This window comes from Rhinatrema bivittatum, chromosome 3 (assembly GCF_901001135.1).
Source record: "Rhinatrema bivittatum chromosome 3, aRhiBiv1.1, whole genome shotgun sequence".
NCBI lineage: Eukaryota > Metazoa > Chordata > Amphibia > Gymnophiona > Rhinatrematidae > Rhinatrema > Rhinatrema bivittatum.
This window is the reverse complement of record NC_042617.1, coordinates 324,199,031-324,217,318: the sequence shown is the minus strand read 5'-3', so window position 1 is coordinate 324,217,318 and position 18,288 is coordinate 324,199,031. Positions and strand designations below refer to the sequence as shown.

Here is an 18,288-nt window from a genome sequence, read left to right as displayed (position 1 = left end):
GGGTGCGTTGCCTTTCAAGGGAAAATTTCTCTTCGGTGACGACTTGGAGCAGTTAATTAAATCCTTGGGTGAGAACAGAGTCCATAAACTCCCAGAAGACAGGCCAAAACCTTCCAGAGGTTTTCCTTCCACCCAATCACGTTTCCATGGTCAGCAAAGATTTCATCAGGGCAGACTACAGCCCATAGGACAAAGGTAGCCATCGACTAGGCCACAATCCTGGTCTTCTTCCTTTCGAGGGCACAGACCCACTCGTGACGGAGGCGCCACTCCGGCAGTTGGCTCCAAGACTTCCCAATGAGATATGGCTGGCCAATACCTCAATTCCTCGAGTGGGGGGATGGTTATCCCACTTCTACGAGGAATGGGCCAGAATAACCTCCGATCAGTGGGTTCTAAGCATCATAGAACACGGCTACGCTTTGGAATTTGCTCGGCCTCTCCAAGATTTTTTATGGTATCCCCTTGCGGATCACACGCAAAGGCCCAGATCGTCCGGCAGACCCTGGTCCGTCTGCTGTCCCTCGGCGCCATAAAACCTGTCCCCCAGATCGAATGGAAGATGGGTCGGTACGCCATCTATTTTGTGGTCCCAAAAAAGAAGGGTTCCTTCCGCCCTATTCTAGACCTGAAAAAGGTAAACAAGGCTCTCAAGATGCCGCACTTCTGAATGAAAAATCTATGCTCTGTTATTGCGGTGGTGCGCAAAGGCGAGTTCTTGGCATTCCTGGATTTGGTGGAAGCCTCCTTGCACATACCTATCTGAGAAGACCATCATAAATTTCTTCTCTTCATGATCCTGGACAGGCATTTCCAGTTTTGCACTCTACCGTTTGGTCTGGCCACGGCTCCTTGCACATTCACCAAAGTGATGGTTATGGTGGCAGCAGCTCTGCGGAGACAAGGTCTTCTCATTCATCCCTACTTGGATGACTGGCTCATCAGGGTGATGTTGAGGGACCTCTGCCTGGAAGTAATCAGGAAGGTGGTCAGTCTCCTGGAGTCGCTTGGTTGGGTGGTCAATCAATCCAAAAGCAACCTTATCCCATCTCAGTCGATGGACTTCCTGGGAGCCCGGTTCGATACCAAAGTAGGCAAGGTATTTCTTCTGCCGGACCAAATTGACGGAGTAGGTTTGACGTTTGTTGTCACTCCCTTGCCCCAAAGCCTGGGACTATCTACAGGTCCTCGGATCCATGGCATCCACCTTGGAGTTGGTCCCATGGGCTTTTGCTCATATGAGACTGTTGCAATGAGCATTGCTTTCCCATTGGGATCCCAAATCGGAGGAGTTCCGGTTCCCTCTACCGCTCACCAATCTCGCAAGATCCAGTCTTGAATGGTGGCTTTGCCCACACAATCTGATGTGCGGCATAGATCTCGAAGTCCCGAATTGGACAGTAGTGACCACGGATGCCAGTCTCTCTGGCTGGGTGGCAGTCTGTCAGTCCCACTCAGTCCAAGGCCAATGGTCAGAGGAGGAATCGAGCTGATCGATCAATCGCCTGGAGACCAAGGCAGTTTGGTTAGCTCTGAAGCACTTCCTCCCCTTGTTATGAAATCAGGCAGTCCGGGTTCTGTCCGACAATGCGACGATGGTAGCTTACATCAACCATCAAGGCCACACCAAGAGCCAAGCCGTAGCCGAAGAAGCAGAGCAGCTCATAGTTTGGGTGGAAAAACATCTTGCTCTTCTTGCAGCGCCTCACATCGCCAGGACAGACAACATCCAGGAGGATTTCCTGAGTTGGAAGAGCATAGATCCAGGGGAGTAGGAACTTTCCGACAAAGCGATGGGTCTCATTTCTCACCGGTGAGGGTCCCCCCCACATGGAACTGATGGCGACGCGAGACAATGCCTAGGCTCCTCGTTTCTTCAGCCGCAGAAGGGATCACGGAGCAGAGGGAGTCGATGAGCTGGTGCTTCCTTGGCCAACCACGGTACTCCTGTATGCATTTCCTCCATGGCCTCTGGAGGGCAAGGTTATCTGCAGAATAGAGGTTCATCCAGGGAGCATGATCTTAGTCGCTCCGTAATGGCCCTGATGGCCGTGGTTTGTGTATCTGGTCAATTTGGTGGTGGACGGGCCCCTGAGGCTCGGCCGTCTTCCAAACCTGCTACGTCAAGGTCCTATATTTTTCAACCAGGCAGATCGCTTTTGTCTAGCGGCTTGGCTTTTGAGAGGAGATGGTTAAGGAAGAAAGGATATTCAGAAGAGGTAATTACTACCCTACTACAAGCCAGGAAAGCATCTAACTCTCTGTCATATGTTAGGGTCTGGAGAATCTTCGAAATCTGGTGTAGAGATCAAGGCATCTTTCCCAGACAGTCTTCCGTGGCTCAGATTTTGGCATTTTTGCAAAGCAGCTTATCTAAAAGCTTGTCCTTTAATTCCCTCCGCATGCAGGTGGCGGCATTGGGTTCTCTTATCGGCAGTTCGGTAGCGTCCCATCCGGATTTGGTGCGTTTCCTCAAAGGGGTGAGGCATTTGAATCCGCCCATCCGTCTGGTATGTCCATCCTGGAGCCTTAATTTGGTGCTTAGAGTATTGTGTGATCCGCCTTTTGAGCCCCTAAAACAGGCCACGTTAAAGGACCTCACGTTGAAAACGGTATTTTTGGTGGGTATCTGTTCAGCACACAGGATCACGAAGCTGCAGTCTCTCTCTTGTAGGGAACCTTTTTTGAGAATTTCTGATTCGGGAATCTCTCTTTGTACTGTGCCTTCCTTTTTGCCAAAGGTTGTCTCTGCTTTTCATTTAAGCCAATCAGTTGAACTCCCGGCTTTTCCAACTTTATCATCCAATGCCCCGCACGTGAGAGAGCTTCGTCGGTTAGATGTCCGGCGGTCTCTGTTGCATTACTTGGAGATCACAAATCCTTTCAGACTTTCAGATAATTTGTTTGTCCTGTGGAGTGGTCCCAAGAAGGGTAAAAAAGCTTCTAAACCAATGATTGCGCGCTTACATTTGTAAAGGGCGGCCGTTCCCGAGGGTTTGAAAGCCCATTCAATTCGTTCACAGGCGGCTTCTTGGGCTGAATGTCAGCTAGTTTCGCCACAGGAAATCTGTAGAGCAGCTACATGGAAAACACTTCATACATTTGCACATCACTACCGCTTGGACGTTCAGGCTCCAGATGTCTCTAATTTTGGCAGTGGAGTGGACTGTCAGTGTCCCACCCTGTATAGGGAAGCTTTGGTACATCCCACAGTCTGGACTGATCCGTGTACTTTAAGGGAAAAGAAAATTGGTTCTTACCTGCTAATTTTCGTTCCTGTAGTACCACGGATCAGTCTAGACGCCCAGCCAAGATACAGGTTCTTTGAAGAGTCCGCGCTCAAATTCCATTTCTATTTCAGACAGCTAAAGAAGAAGAAGGTTACAGGTTGCTTTCCTGTTATATGTTCTACTGTTCTTAAATGTTAACTTTTGCTTGATTCGTTGTTTTTACGTCTTGGATAATCTTTATGCTGAGGGGATGCAAGTGGCACACCAGGTTAAGAGAGGGCGCCCTTCAAGTTTTTCTCTGTCTCCATCAGCTGGAAGGGAGGCATAACCCACAGTCTGGACTGATCCGTGGTACTACAGGAACGAAAATTAGCAGGTAAGAACCAATTTTCTTTAGTCTCTCACCCCTCATATATTCATCCCCAGTGGCAGGAAATTGCCTCCTAAGTCGCCTCCTCCTTTCCAGCACCAGTTCTTTTCGTCCCTCTTCCACCCCTGTACAGCAGGAGACCTCCCTGACCTCTCACTGAACTGAAGAGCAGGAACCCTCCAGCACCTTCTAGAAGAGCTACACACAGAAAGCTAAGGTGCTGAGGCCACTCACTGGCATGTAAATGCTCCATCCAGTTGTAGGGTGGCGGAGAAATGTTCCTTAGCTTGTATCTGTAGGCCAAAAGAAGAATAAGTGTCTGGCAGAATGGCTAAATGGTGCTATGAAGGAGGATCATTAAAGCCAAAACAATGTCTTTTAGAGAACGGGAAGCAAGGCCTAATGAGCAAAATGGAAAGGCATAAGTACTACCAAATTAGATATAAAACATTGATAGAGAAGGCCAAGGGACTTGCCAGATGCAAAAGCTAATAATAAAAACATTTCCAAGTATGTAAAAAACAAGAAACCTGTAAGGGAGTCAGTTTGGCTATCTGATAACAAGAACAGGGTGGTAAATGGGGAGCTCAGGGAAGATAGGACCGTAGCAGAAAAATAAATGAATTCTTTGCTTCAATCTTTACTGAGGAGGTTATTGGGGAGATACCCACTCCTGATCCATTCTGTGTAGATGATGTTTCAGAGGACCTGAATTTATGTTCATTCTGTTTATTGACATTTTCCAATAACAAGAACAATAGCTTCTACATGAACAGCCATAAAGAACAAGAACTAATCAGCTTTCAAAATGATAACACACATGCTAACATACATGTTGACAGCATCCCCCTTCCCCCAGCCCACTTTGGAGTTGTACTGTAGCGGCTAAAGCCTCTGTAATCTGAGAGGTACCGTTTACTTGATCCCCATTATTAAACCTATCTCAGTCCTGAAAGCCTCCAGTTGCCAAAGAGAACCTAGCCAAGAGCCGCCTCTCCCCCTCACAGATCCTGGATTTCTTGGGGGCGCGCTTCGATACCCGCATGGGCAAGGTCTCTCTCACAGAGGAGCGAATTCCGAAGCTCCAAGCACAAGTGTAGCATCTACCACGTGTTTTCTCAAAGACTAGCTCTGTGGTATAGTTTACAACATTACCAATTTCCAACTCTCTGGCTTCCTTGTCCCCCAGACAGCCACCTCCTCCCAACCCCTTCATCTTCTCCCAACCAGTGCCTTTCCCTCTCACCACCTTCCAAGTGCTCTCTCATGCCTTCCTGTCAGCATCTCATGTGTTCCTATCCTCTTCTTTTTACCTCTCACTTCTTGTCAACTCTCCACACCTTTATTGCCCTGTACTCTCCCTCACCTCTCCCATCTCCTGCTTTCACTCATCCATCTCATGCAACCCACCTGATTCTTACCCCTATTGCCCATTCCCACAATCTCCATCTGTCACCTTTCTCCTACTTTCCAGCTTTCCACCTGTCATGCTCATCCCCTTCTCAGTCCATCTCTCATTCTCATAATAACACGAGAAATTGCCATACTGGGTCAGACCAAGGGTCCATCAAGCCCAGCATCCTGTTTCCAACAGAGGCCAATCCAGGCCATAAGAACCTGGCAAATTCCCAAAAACTACATCTATTCCAAGCTACTGTTGCTAGTAATAACAGTGGCTAATTTCTAAGTCAACTTAATTATAGCAGGTAATGGACTTCTCCTCCAAGAACTTATCCAATCCTTTTTTAAACCCAGCTACACTAACTGCACTAACCACATCCTCTGGCAACAAATTCCAGAGCTTAATTGTGATTTGAGTGAAAAAGAACTTTCTCTGATTAGTGTTAAATGTGCTACTTGCTAACTTCATTGAGTGCCCCCTAGTCCTTCTATTATCCAAAAGTGTAAATAACCATTTCACATTTACCCATTCAAATCCTTTCATGATTTTGTATGATTTCAATATGCAGTCTAACCAGTGAGTGAAACAGAGGCATTATGACATCCTCCATTTTATTTGCCATTCCCTTCCTAATAATTCTTAACATTCTGTTTATTTTCTTGACTGCTGCAGCACACTGAGCCGACTATTTCAATGTAATATCACCTATGATGCCTAGATCTCTTTCCTGGGTGGTAATCTTAAAATGGACCCTAACATTGTATAGCTACAATATGGGTCATTTTTTCCTATGTGCATCAGCTTGCACTTGTCCACATTATATTTCATCTTCCCAATCTTCCAGTCTCGCAATGTTCTCCTGCAATTTATTATAATCTGCTTGTGATTTAACTACTTTGAAAAATGTTGTGTCATCTGCAAATTTGAATACCTCACTCATCATACCCCTTTCCAGATCATTTATAAATATATTAAAAAGCACCGGTCTAAGTACAGAACCCTGAGGCAGACCACTGTTTGCCTTTTTCCACTGTGAAAACTGACCATTTAATCCTACTCTCTGTTTCCTGTATTTTAACTAGTTTGTAATCCACGGAAGGACATCGCCTCCTATCCCATGAAATTTTAGTTTTCTTAGAAGCCTCTCATGAGGGACTTTGTCAGATGCCTTCTGAAAATCCAAATACACTACATCTACTGGTTGACTTTTATCCACATGTTTATTAACCTCTTCAATAAAATGTAGCAGATTTGTGAGACAAGACTTCCCTTGGGTAAATCCATATTGGCTGTGTCCCATTAAATCATGTCTGTCTATATGTTCTGTGATTTTATTCTTTATAATAGTTTCTACAATTTTTCCCAGCACTGAAATCAGGCCGACCAGTTTATAGTCGCCCAAATCTCCTCTGGAGTCCTTTTGAAATATTGGGGTTATATTGGCTACCTTCCATTCTTTAGGTACAATGGATGATTTTAATGATAGCTTACAAATTACTTGTAATAGGTCTGAAATTTCATTTTTTAGTTCTATCAGAATCTTGGGATGTATACCATCCGATCTAGGTGATTTGCTACTCTTCAGTTTGTCAATCCTGCCTACTACATCTTCTAGGTTCACCGTGATTTGGGACAGTTCATCTGAATTGTCACCTTTAAAAACTGTCTCTGGAACCGGTATCTCCCCAACATCCTCCTCAGTAAACACCAAAGAAAAGAATTAATTTAGTCTTTCCGCGATGGCCTTATCTTCCCTAAGTGCCCCTTCAATCCCTGTCATCTAATGGTCCTACTGACTCTCTCGCAGGATTCCTGCTTTGGATATATTTTTAAAAGTTTTTATTATGAGTTTTTGCCTCTACAGCCACATTCTTTTCAAATTTTCTTTTAGCCTGTCTTATAAATCTTTTACATCCTGTTTTCTTCAGGTGGATCCTTCTTCCAATTTTTGAAGGAAAATCTTTTGATTAAAATAGTTTTTTCATCTCTCCTTATAACCATACCAGCAATCGTTTGGCCTTCCTTCCACTTTTTTAATGTATGGAATACATCTGGACTGCACTTCTAAGATGGTATTTGTTAACAATGTTCATGCTTGAATACTCTTAACCTTTGTAGTTACACCTTTTTTTTCTATTTTTCTCATTTTATCAAAATTTCCCTTTTGAAAGTTTAGTGCTAGAGCCTTGGATTTACTTACTGTCCCCCCTTCCAGTCATTAATTCAAATTTGATCATGTTATGACACTATTGCCAAACGGCCTTTACCTACCTTTTGGCTTGCTTTTTATAAGAAACTCGCAAACTCTAAGCTTTTTTCTACCTTTTGGTTAGCTTTTTATAACAAACACACAAACTCTAAGCCTTTACCTACCCTTTGGCTTGCTTTTTTTTTTTTTTTTTTTTAACAAACACACACACACATTAAAAAGAATATACCCCAATAGTTTACCTCTCCCCAAAACTTTTTAAGCTCTAAAATTTCCCAAAGCAATATTTTCCGATTCTCTTCAACCACCAGCAAGATGATTCTCTCCTCTCAGTGCTTCCACTTTATTGTGGGTTACTTGTCCATGGGCTAATGCTATTTTAAAATTTTACCAACCTATTAGAGCCCTGTGTTCCTCCCAGCATGGATTGTTGGAAGTTCCATCACCCAGTGTTGCATGTTTACACATCACTTGGGAATGCGCCTTTTCAGTGGCCGGTCCTGCACTCTGGAATTCTTTCCCTATGGAAATTATGCAGTGTGACTGTAAAAAATTTTTAGAAAGCTTGTCAATACCTTCCTGTTTAAATATGCTTATTTTTAAGGTTTTATTATTTTATTTATCTATTCCTGTTTGTTTTTATTATTTCTCATTTAAATTTTCTTTTAATGTGTATTTAGTTCTTCTCTTCTCTAGATTTATGATTTGTATAATTGTTTATCAATAAACTTTTTAGTTATGTTTTATTATGTTCATATCTGTATTAGGTTTTGTAATTATGTATCCTTTTTATGATTGTTTTCTTGTCTATCGCTTAGACCTACTTTTTAGTGTTAAGCGATTCTGAAATCCTAATAAATGTAAATGAAGCTCTTCTCCTGCAATATATATCTTGTGCTACTAAGGCAAGTTAGTACAAAATAATCCCTTCGATGATTTACATTTCAGTTAGTTAACCTGAGTGATTCACTGCTATTCTCTTTAACAAATATTGGCACCTACTCAAATCAATCACACTACTCTAACACCTTTTCAAGGTGAGTAACTGAACTTTTTCAACCATTTTACTTAGGTATACACAACTCTAGGCTATTACCTACCCTTTGGCTTGCTTTTATTAAGAAGCACACAAACCTTAAGCTTTTTCCTACTTTTTGGCTTGCTTTTTTTTTTCTTTTTTAATAAACACACACACACACACACACTCACAATATACCACAATAGTTAAATTCTTATCAAAAATGTTTGTTTTAAAATTTCCCAAAGGAATACTTATCAGTCCTCTTCAGCCACCACTGAGATGATCCTTTCCTCTCAGTGATCTCCCCAGCTTCCCCATTCTTCCTTCTTTCACCCAGTCCCTTGTTTCCCCTTTCCACCTTAACTGCTTACCCCATCCCCAGCATACCCTACACTAGAACTGAATGATAACTCCCCCTGTAGTGAACTCTCCACTAAAATTGAATAACTCCCCCGACAGTGTATCCTGCACTAAAACTGAATGCTAACTCCCCCTACAGTAAACACTCCATTAACAGTGAATGATAACGCTCACTGCAATGTACCCTGCACTAACACTGAATGATGACTCCTACTGTGGTGTATTCTGCATCTACACTGGATGTTGATTCCTCTGTATTGCTCTTACATTACCATCTTTCCTTGCAATCAAGAGCTTTATGGCTTTAATCCTCAAGTTGCCATGCAGTACCAAGGGTAGTAGCCTTATGGGTAGAGTAGTGGGCTAGGAACCAGGAGGTCCATATTCAAAAGCCATTTAGATGAATAATGTAATAATTACACAACAGTCACAAAAGGTATCGCTTGTACACATCCACAAGTGCTCTTCACCAACCAACAGAATTATTGTATGAGCCAGGACCGCATCAGCAAGCCTTCGACGACATCTTAGTGTTAAGCTAAGCTGTCCGGTCTTCTCTATCATTTGCGGTCCGGCAAGGAATATATAATTGGCACTATCCAGTGTTCACAAATTATTCAAGTCTTTTGTCTATGCCCGTATTACTTATATTACTGCTTGATGCTTATAAATCTCCAGATATAAATTTGAAATTGGCTCGACAGCGGCCGTGTTTCGCAACTCAACGTTGCTTCATCAGGAGCCAATGTAATGTAAAGTCTATAAACAAAGAAAAGAGGCATATCAATATATTTATCATTTTCCAAAACAATTTAAGATTTCCTGGCGTGTAGCCAGATGGACTCAGAACAAGTGGGTATAGTGTGCTCGTGCTAGCAGTTGGAGACGGATCTGACGTCAGCACGGGTACATATACCCCCACAGGAAGTGAAGCAACTCAGTAATTTCCGTCTCCAAAGCAGTTTGGAGTGCCTGCACGCTCGCCGAGCGTGTTTCCCAAATCTACTTTCTATTTTCTACTTTCCAAATTTCTCTCTTATGGTCTGGCCATTGAGAGGGCTAGACTGAAGAAAAGAGGTTACTCGGAGCCGGTGATAGATACGCTCCTCCGAGCCCGCAAGTTTTCCACATCCCTTACTTACATAAGGATCTGGAGAGTATTTGAAGCCTGGTGCGACACTCATGGCACCAATCCACATGCGACCACAATCCCTATTGTTCTGGATTTCCTGCAGGATGGGCTTCAGAAGGGTCTCTCCCTAAGCTCCATCAAGGTCCAGGTGGCTGCGCTGTCTTGCTACGGTCCCAGGAGGGATGGCAAGACCATTGCCACGCACCCAGATGTTTCCCGCTTCCTGAAAGGAGTCAAGCACATTCGTCCGCCACTGAAGTGGCCAGTGCCCCTGTGGAACCTCAACATAGTTTTGGATTTCCTCTCGGGATCCACCTTCAGACCCCTTCGGGGCCTGTCTCTTCATTCCCTAACTTTGAAGATGGTGTTCTTGCTGGCAGTATGTTCCGCACGCCGCATCTCAGAGCTACAAGCACTGTCCTGCCATGATCCCTTTCTGCGAATCACTCCTGAGGCTATCCATCTTCGCATGGTTCCCTCCTTTTTATCTAAAGTGGTCTCACAATTTCACCTCAACCAAACCATATCTTTGCCAACCATGGCGGGTTTGAAGAAATCTGAAGAAGGGCGTTTGTTACGCCATCTCGACATCGGCAGATTGCTGCCCAGATACCTGGAAATGACAGAAGCAGTACGAAAGACGGACCATCTGTTCGTCCTTCACAGCGGGAAGAAGCAAGAGGAAGCGGCCTCTCGGCCTACCATAGCCCATTGGATCAAAGAAGTTATCAGAGCGGCCTACGTAGAGGCCGGAAAGTCACCACCTTTACAGGGCAAGGCTCATTCTACCAGAGCGCAAGCAGCACCTTGGGCAGAATCGAGGATGCTGTCGCCCGCAGAAATATGTAAGGCGGCGACATGGTCCTCCCTCCATACCTTTTCCAGATTTTACCGTCTGGATGTCCAGGCCAGGGAGGACACAGCATTTGCGAGGGTGGTCCTACGCGGTCCTCAGGCAGCCTCCCACCCAGTCTGGGAGTAAAGCTTTTGTACATCCCAATTGTTCTGAGTCCATCTGGCTACACGCCAGGAAATGTTGAGATTACTTACCTGATAATCTCCTTTTCCTTAGTGTAGACAGATGGACTCAGCATCCCGCCCGGCTGCTGGTATACATGGGTTTCACCGATTCATGGTAAGCCATGTCATTTTCTTACATAAGAGCGTCCACTCTACCAGGTGTCGATGCCTTCCGGTTGGAAGCGCTGGCGGTCTCCAGCTACTATCCATCGGTCAGGGGAATCCTGTTTCCCTATTTCATTGATCGTCAGTACACATATATCCATAACAGCTTTTGCAAGGAAGATTACTGAGTTGCTTCACTTCCTGTGGGGGTATATGTACCCGTGCTGACGTCAGATCCGTCTCCAACTGCTAGCATGAGCACACCATACCCACTTGTTCTGAGTCCATCTGTCTACACTAAGGAAAAGGAGATTATCAGGTAAGTAATCTCAACAGTACTTAGCTTTTCGATTGGTGTCGCAACCTTATTGAAAGGAACGCTGAGACTCCATCAATCGCTAACAGTGTCGGGCTAGAGACTGCATCAAACTAGTCAGGAAAATTAAATAGCCCGCTCTTTTAGGGCGTGATGACGTCATCAGACATCGCATCTCCTTGGTTACTAGACGCCATGATTGCAGCGGCAAAACTACTCAATGAAGGAATAGTCAGAGAACAGATGGACTTTACAAAAAAAACATTCAATTCAAGCATGTTATTCAAACCAGCTGGGTGAACGGTGTCTAAGGTAGGTATCCATTGTTGTTCAGCTTGTAATAGTGATCGAATGAAATCACTACCTCGCCATGGAGGAATCAGCTGCTGTAGGACACACACCTTTAGGTCATCAAAGGCGTGGTTATGTTGTAAACAATGTGTCACCAAAGGTGCTGTAACCCGTCCTGTATTGATACAGGACCTATGTTCAATCAGACGTGTTTTCAAAGATCTCTTCATCTTGCCCACATATCATAAATTACATGGACATTGAATGATATAAATGACTCCAGTAGATAGACAATATGTTTGCATCCTTAACATAACATTCTTTTGCAAACGTGAGAAATGCAATAATTCTGTTGGATGGTGAAGAGCACTTGTGGATGTGTTCAAGTGATACCTTTTGTGACTGTTGTGTTTTGGTATATAGGTTCGCACCGAAGCTCTTTGTGTGTTAGATTAATGTAATAATTATCCATCTAAATGGCTTACCCAAATAGATTCAGCCTTTATCCTGCTAAATTCTAGCCAGCTAATAAGTTAGGGGGCTAGACTTTAGCTGGATAAGTTAGGGGCGGTAACTGGGAGGAGCTGAGATAGCCGGCTAAGTCTGGTCAAGTCAAGAGCTGTCCTAAATGTAGCCAGATATAGTTACACGGATAACTAATTAAGATATCTGGCTACATTCAGTAGTGTTCTACACTGTTGAATATGCCTCCAAAGTTAGCTGGATAAGTTTATCCAGCTAACTTTGCTATCCGACTGGCGTTTGAATATAGACATCCTGGTGACCAGGACCAAAATCCTTTTCCTCCCACTGATATAACTTGATAACTTCACCAAACCATTTTCTGTCTGGTTGCCTCCGGAGATTGCCAGCTTTTCGGGGCTGGGAGTGGGACCCATCACACCTGCGTGCAGTTTATTGTAACGCACCCTAGTACTGAGTGTTCTTATAAATGCAGAAAGTGTAATGAATATTGTGTTCCAGAACACATCGAGGAGGGATTTATTCCTCGGGATTCATGGACAGTATCCCCTGGCACTCAACTATCTCCATCTGTTTTTTCAGGCCTCCAGAAGCTTTTGTTTCAATTCAGCTGGAGAAAGTGGGGCCCAGGGACGCCATGCTGAGCACATTCATTCAGAGAAAGGAAAATGCAGGCATCAAGATAATAAAGGCTGTAAGTGTCTCAGAATGAGGTGGGGAGGGGGTCATGGAAGAGAAAAAACACTTGTGCAGTCCTCAGACATCAGGACTCTGCCCTAACTATATCTCTCAATTTACACAGATTTATACCCTTCCTGCTTCAGTACCTCAGACTGTGCTAATCCCAGGCTTTACCCCTCCCTCCCTAACAGCTAAGGATCCTCTGTGCTTATCCCAGGGTTTACCCCTCACTCACCCACAGCTAAGGATCCTCTGTGCTTATCCCAAGCTTTACCCCTCGCTCCCCCCACAGCTAAAGATCCTCTGTTCTTATTCAAGGCTTTACCCCTCACTCCCTCACAGCTAAGGATCCTCTGTGCTTATCCCAGTCTTTACCCCCCACTCCCCCATAGCTAAGGATCCTCTATGCTTCTCCCAGGCTTTACCCTGCACTCCCCCACAGCTAAGGATCCTCTGTGCTTATCGCAGGCCTTACCACTCCCCCACAGCTAAGGATCCTCTGTGCTTATCCCAAGCTTTACCCCTCACTCCCCCACAGCTAAGGATCCTCTGTGCTTATTCCAGGCTTTACCCCCCACTCCCCCACAGCTAAGGATCATCTGTGCTCATCCCAGGCTTTACCCTCGCTCCCCCCACAGCTAAGGATCCTCTGTGCTTACCCCAGGCTTTACCCCTCTCTTCCTCACAGCTAAGGATCCTCTGTGCTTATTAGGGATTTGCATTTGTGGGATTGCAAAATGCATGGCGATCCTCCACGAATAAAACATATCATATTAGTTTCATTATTTTGGTTCCCAGTGATTTCTTAGCAGCCATTTGAAATAAGAGAAGGCCATGTGGGAGTATCCATAGCAAAAACCAGCCCTTTCCTGTGAGTCATAAGTGACCTCACAGCCCTGTCATAGAGTGGGTCAGACAGGTTGGTAAGGAGATGAGAATGCAACCTATTAGAGCTAAGCATTTTTCTAATGCAGCCATTTGCTGCTCTCACTCAGTGCTCTGTGACGCTGTTCCTGATGATGCTGTACTATTTATACCTTAAGCACGCAGCGTGCCACACTCTTTCTTTGTGGGCGTTGTCCGGGTAGGTGGCTTTACTCAGAGCTAGTCTGAGTGTCTCAAATCTGTATTCAATTGCTAGCTACTTTGATATAATTTTCCATTGAAAAAGATACTTGTTCATTTTTGCTGCTGTGCCAACCAGGCTTTTTTTGTCCACACTTTTTTTTTTTTTAATGAACTCAGATGGTCTCTCTGTCTCTCCCACTGAGACTAGCTGCCAGCAGTGGCATTTTGCTGCTTATTTTACCCCCCCCCCTTCCCCCAGGGTAGGTTGCAGGCAGGGTTTGGGTGGTGTGGTTGATGTGGGTGGGAGATAATGAGAGTGGTATTTTCAAACAAGAAGCAGCATCACTAGGAATTGTGCTTGCTCAGGCTTCCAGACAAGTCTTTTCTCTGCTGTTTCATTTTTTTTGCGTACACAGAGCAGTCTCAGTTGTAGTGTACATCAAGGCACTGCACTGTGCATCTGTGGGCAGTTTTCCAGACTCACATATATTGGGGCAGAGGTGTTTATTCACTAATAAAGAAATAATTCTTTTAATTGAAATCCCTAGTAGGTAGTGACATTAAATCCATGATGTCAGGGAAAGGTAGACGTGGTCGAGTGACTGGGACTTGCAGAGGAGGCATTTCAGCAGGCAGTGCCAGTCCCCCATTAAAGTTAAAAAGGGAGCTGTTCCAATCTAAAATCTCAGGAGGGGCAGGCAGTTCCATCTAGAAAAAGATGAAATTTAAAGATGATGTACTGCCACCACCTGTTTCTGACCCTGTAGTTTTGGAGGTGAGGGAAGGGGGGGAGGCTGAGTCATGCAAGACAAAATGGCGAGACCCAAAAGCAGCAGTGAGACAGCAGATTCAACTTAGAGTTGAAAATGTAGCGCAGGCACTGTTTGCTTCTGATTCCAATGAAGAATCATCTTGTGTGGAATTCTCATCATCAGAAATGGAAGAAGTAATAGCTGAAGAAGGTTTAGGAGGATTAGTTAGTTCTGTCTTAGCCTCCACTTCAGTGCTGCAGGGGAGAGATGAAACTGATGAGGAGGAGGAGGAAGAGCAGTCAGCGCAGGCACAGAGTGTGACTGATGCCCCTGGCATTGCTTCTCAGGGTGCACCCACTACTTCAACTCCAGTGCCAGCATCCACCCTGAAGTCTATAGAGAAGGGATCACGAAAGAAATCTGCAATCTGGAACCACTTTAATGTGACGGAGGACCCACATTTTGCTCAGTGTAATTACTGTGCCAGGGCTATTAGCAGAGGCAAGCAAATGGGACATCTAACTAATTTTGGCATGATGCATCATATGCAGAAGCAACATCCAACACCAGCCTGTAGTCGCATTCAAGCGCTGCTAGCTAAGGCAGAGAGGAGTGTGCATTTCACCTGTGATATCTGGACCGCCATGAATGCTGCACTCTTACCTCTCCCTGACTGCATACTGGTGGGACCTGGCTGAGGCAGGGGCAGGCAGCAGCTCTATTAGTGAACAAGTATCAGGGTGGAGGTGGGCTTTACTGCACACCCACCTGACGGACGAGGCCATACCTCAGCCAATATTCTAGCATGCATCAGACAGATGCTGGCGGGCTGGCAGCTACACCAGCAAGACAGGAATCTTCAGGCTGGGTTCTTTGTCACAGACAATGGTACAAACATGGTAAAGGTGATATGCGACGGGCGCTTTCAGAACATCCGATGTTTTGCACACACTCTGCACCTGGTAATGAAGTCAGCTCTGGGGTTGGAGTCCAATCACCAAGAGAATGAATACCTGCAGGAACTTAGCAGCGCACTTCCATAGAAGTGTGAAGGTGGGGCAGGTTCTCCAACAAAAGCAGACTAATTTGGAGATGCTCACAAGCGTCTCATTCAAGACATTGGCACCCGGTGGAATTCTACCTATATGATGCTGCAGAGGTTAGTGGAGCAGCAGACACCCCTTCATGACCTTTCTCTGGAAATGGAGATAGGTGTGCATAGTCCCCTAGGGCATCATGATTGGTTAGTCATGAGTCAGCTGGTAAAAATCCTGCAGCCCTTCAAGGATGCCACGGAGGAGCTGAATTCCAGAAGTGCCACCTTGGCTGACATCATCTCTATAGTTAATTTTCTGGAGGAAAATTTGGAGGGCTTTAAACAGGAAGAGGGAATGACAGCAGAGGGTACTGCATTGTCTGGACTTTTTATTTATTTATTTATTTAAAAACATTTCTATACCGTCGCTAAGTTATATACCATCGCAACGGTTTACAAATAGGCACATAGACTAAGGTAAGTAAATGTAGGATATCTTACATTCTAACAGGTGCCAATAAAGTTCGGTTACAATTTCATAAATAAAATCATTATTTGAGTAATGTTGGTCAAGTCCAGGTATATTATTGAGTTACTATCGCTTTGAAATATTACTTCTTAAATGTAGGATTGAGTAAATTCATTCTCATCTGCATTACCTTGTACTTTCATTCTCTACCCTCTACACTCTTTAGTGAAGGCTTTTTTAAAGAGCCATGTTTTTAGATTTTCTTAAAAGTTTTGAGATTATTCTGTAATCTGAGTTCGGGGGGCATCGTGTTCCATAGTATGGGCCCAGCCAATGATAAAGCCCTTTCTCTCACTTGGGTTAATTTTGCTGACTTTACTGAAGGGATTGTTAGTAGTGCTTTGTTTGCTGAGCGGAGGTTTCTTTGTGGAACGTGTACTCGTAAGGCTGTGTTTAGCCAGTCTGCTTCTTTATCATATATTAGTTTGTGTATGGTGCATAAGGCTTTGTATTTTATCCTGTATTCGATGGGTAACCAATGTAAGTCTGCTAGAGTTTCGGTTATATGGTCCCTCCTCGTTTTTCCCGTTAGTATTCTGGCTGCAGTATTTTGAAGTATCTGGAGTGGTCTTATCGATGTGCTTGCGAGTCCTAGTAAGAGTGCGTTGCAGTAGTCAGTGCTAGAAAAGATGTTTGCAATACTGTTCTGAAGTGGGCAGGTGTGAGTAATGGTTTCAATCTTCTGAGGACCATAAGTTTTGCGTAGCCTTCTCTTACTTTTATAGATATGTGTTGCTTCAGGTTGATTTCTGGGTCCATTATTACTCCCAGATTCCTTACTTTTTCGGCTAGCTCAATTAAGACCTTTAACAAAAGACCACACATACATGCTCACCACAGTCTGTGATCCCCGTGTGAAAGGGAAACTCACCCTACAGTCCGATTGTCTCACATTTGTGAAGGACCTGCTGTTAGTAAAATTCCGTGAACAGGAGCGCCATAGGCAGAGTCAGATTAGGCATGAAGCAAAGGAGGAAACAGTGGGCACTTCAGAGAGTAGTGCTAGCCCAAGAAGGAGCAGTACTCTGTCAGCGACAGCTAGTACTTCCTGCTCCACTTCAGTACGCCAAAGCCATGTTGCCCATAAACAATCATCTGTTCTGGAAAGGGCTAGAGCAAAAGCAGCTGGCAAGAAGGACTCTCAGCCCACCCAAGCAAAGGAGACACCAGCACAAATGTCAGTGACACGGTATCTCACAGAGCCCATAGAGGACATGCAGACAGATCCCTGGCATATTGGGCACAGAAGTCCACTGTCTGGCCACACCTAGCCAAAGTGGCTCAGCGATATCTGTCATGTCCATCAACCAGTATGCCCAGTGAACGTGTATTTTCAATGACAGGGAATATCATGAACCCTCACCGCTCAAGGCTGGCACCAGAGTTGATGGAAATGCTAGTGTTTTTGAAAATAAACATGCCTTTGCTTGGATTTCCAAATTTTCCCTGTGAATGGCAAGATGAATAAAAGCAATTTAAAGCCTTGCAGCAGCTCCAACTGCCTCATATGCTCTAGATAATATCAGTACATGTACCTGACCTCAACCGCTGTGCCTGTCTGTCCACTGTCCAGCCGTTACGTCACTACAAGGGCCTGACCTCAACCGCTGTGCCTGTCTCCAGTGTCCACTGTCCAGCTCTTACATCACTAGAAGGGCCTGACCTCAAACACTGTGCCTGTCTGCAGTGTCCACTGTCCAGCCCTTACGTCACTACAAGGGCCTGACCTCAAATGCTGTGCCTATCTGCAGTGCTCACTATCCAGCCCTTAAGACACTACAAGGGCCTGACCTCAAATGCTGTGCCTGTCTGTCCACTGTCCAGCCCTTACGTCACTACAAGGGCCTGACCTCAAACACTGTGCCTGTCTGAGTTTAAAATATTTCTAATTTCAGTTTCATGTATTTGTGCATCACTTCTTTACTGAATATTTTTTTTCTGTTTTGCAACATTTGGAAAGTAAGAACATAAAAAGCTGACTTAAGATGTTTGGGGCTTGCATATTTCATATGCTCAATAGTTTTCATGCACTTCATAATATGGGCCATTGCCCCTAAATCTTTCTTAGGTGCCAACATTAATGTTTCTAGTACTATAGAAAACAGATGGTAGTTGCACTCTAGTTCATCCTCTCTGTTCCCATAGTTTACAGAGGCACTGTGTAGAGTACAAAGTCAACATAGGTTGATATTGTAGATTTGGACTTGAGTAGCAGTTTTCTTATTTCTGAGAGCTCTTAAAGTTCCTTTGTCATCAGCTGAAGTGCATAAGCAGTTAATAGCT

At 44.5% G+C, this 18,288-nt stretch overlaps 1 protein-coding gene across 1 annotated transcript in view; it reads left to right on the top strand.

Annotated features, from left to right (window-relative positions):
* LOC115088588 overlaps positions 1-18,288 on the top strand; it is a 223,390-nt gene that overhangs the window by 68,270 nt on the left and 136,832 nt on the right. The window contains exon 15 of the mRNA XM_029596845.1: positions 12,522-12,633. Within this exon, the coding sequence (XP_029452705.1) occupies positions 12,522-12,633 (112 nt within the window). The remainder of the gene's footprint in view (positions 1-12,521; positions 12,634-18,288) is intronic.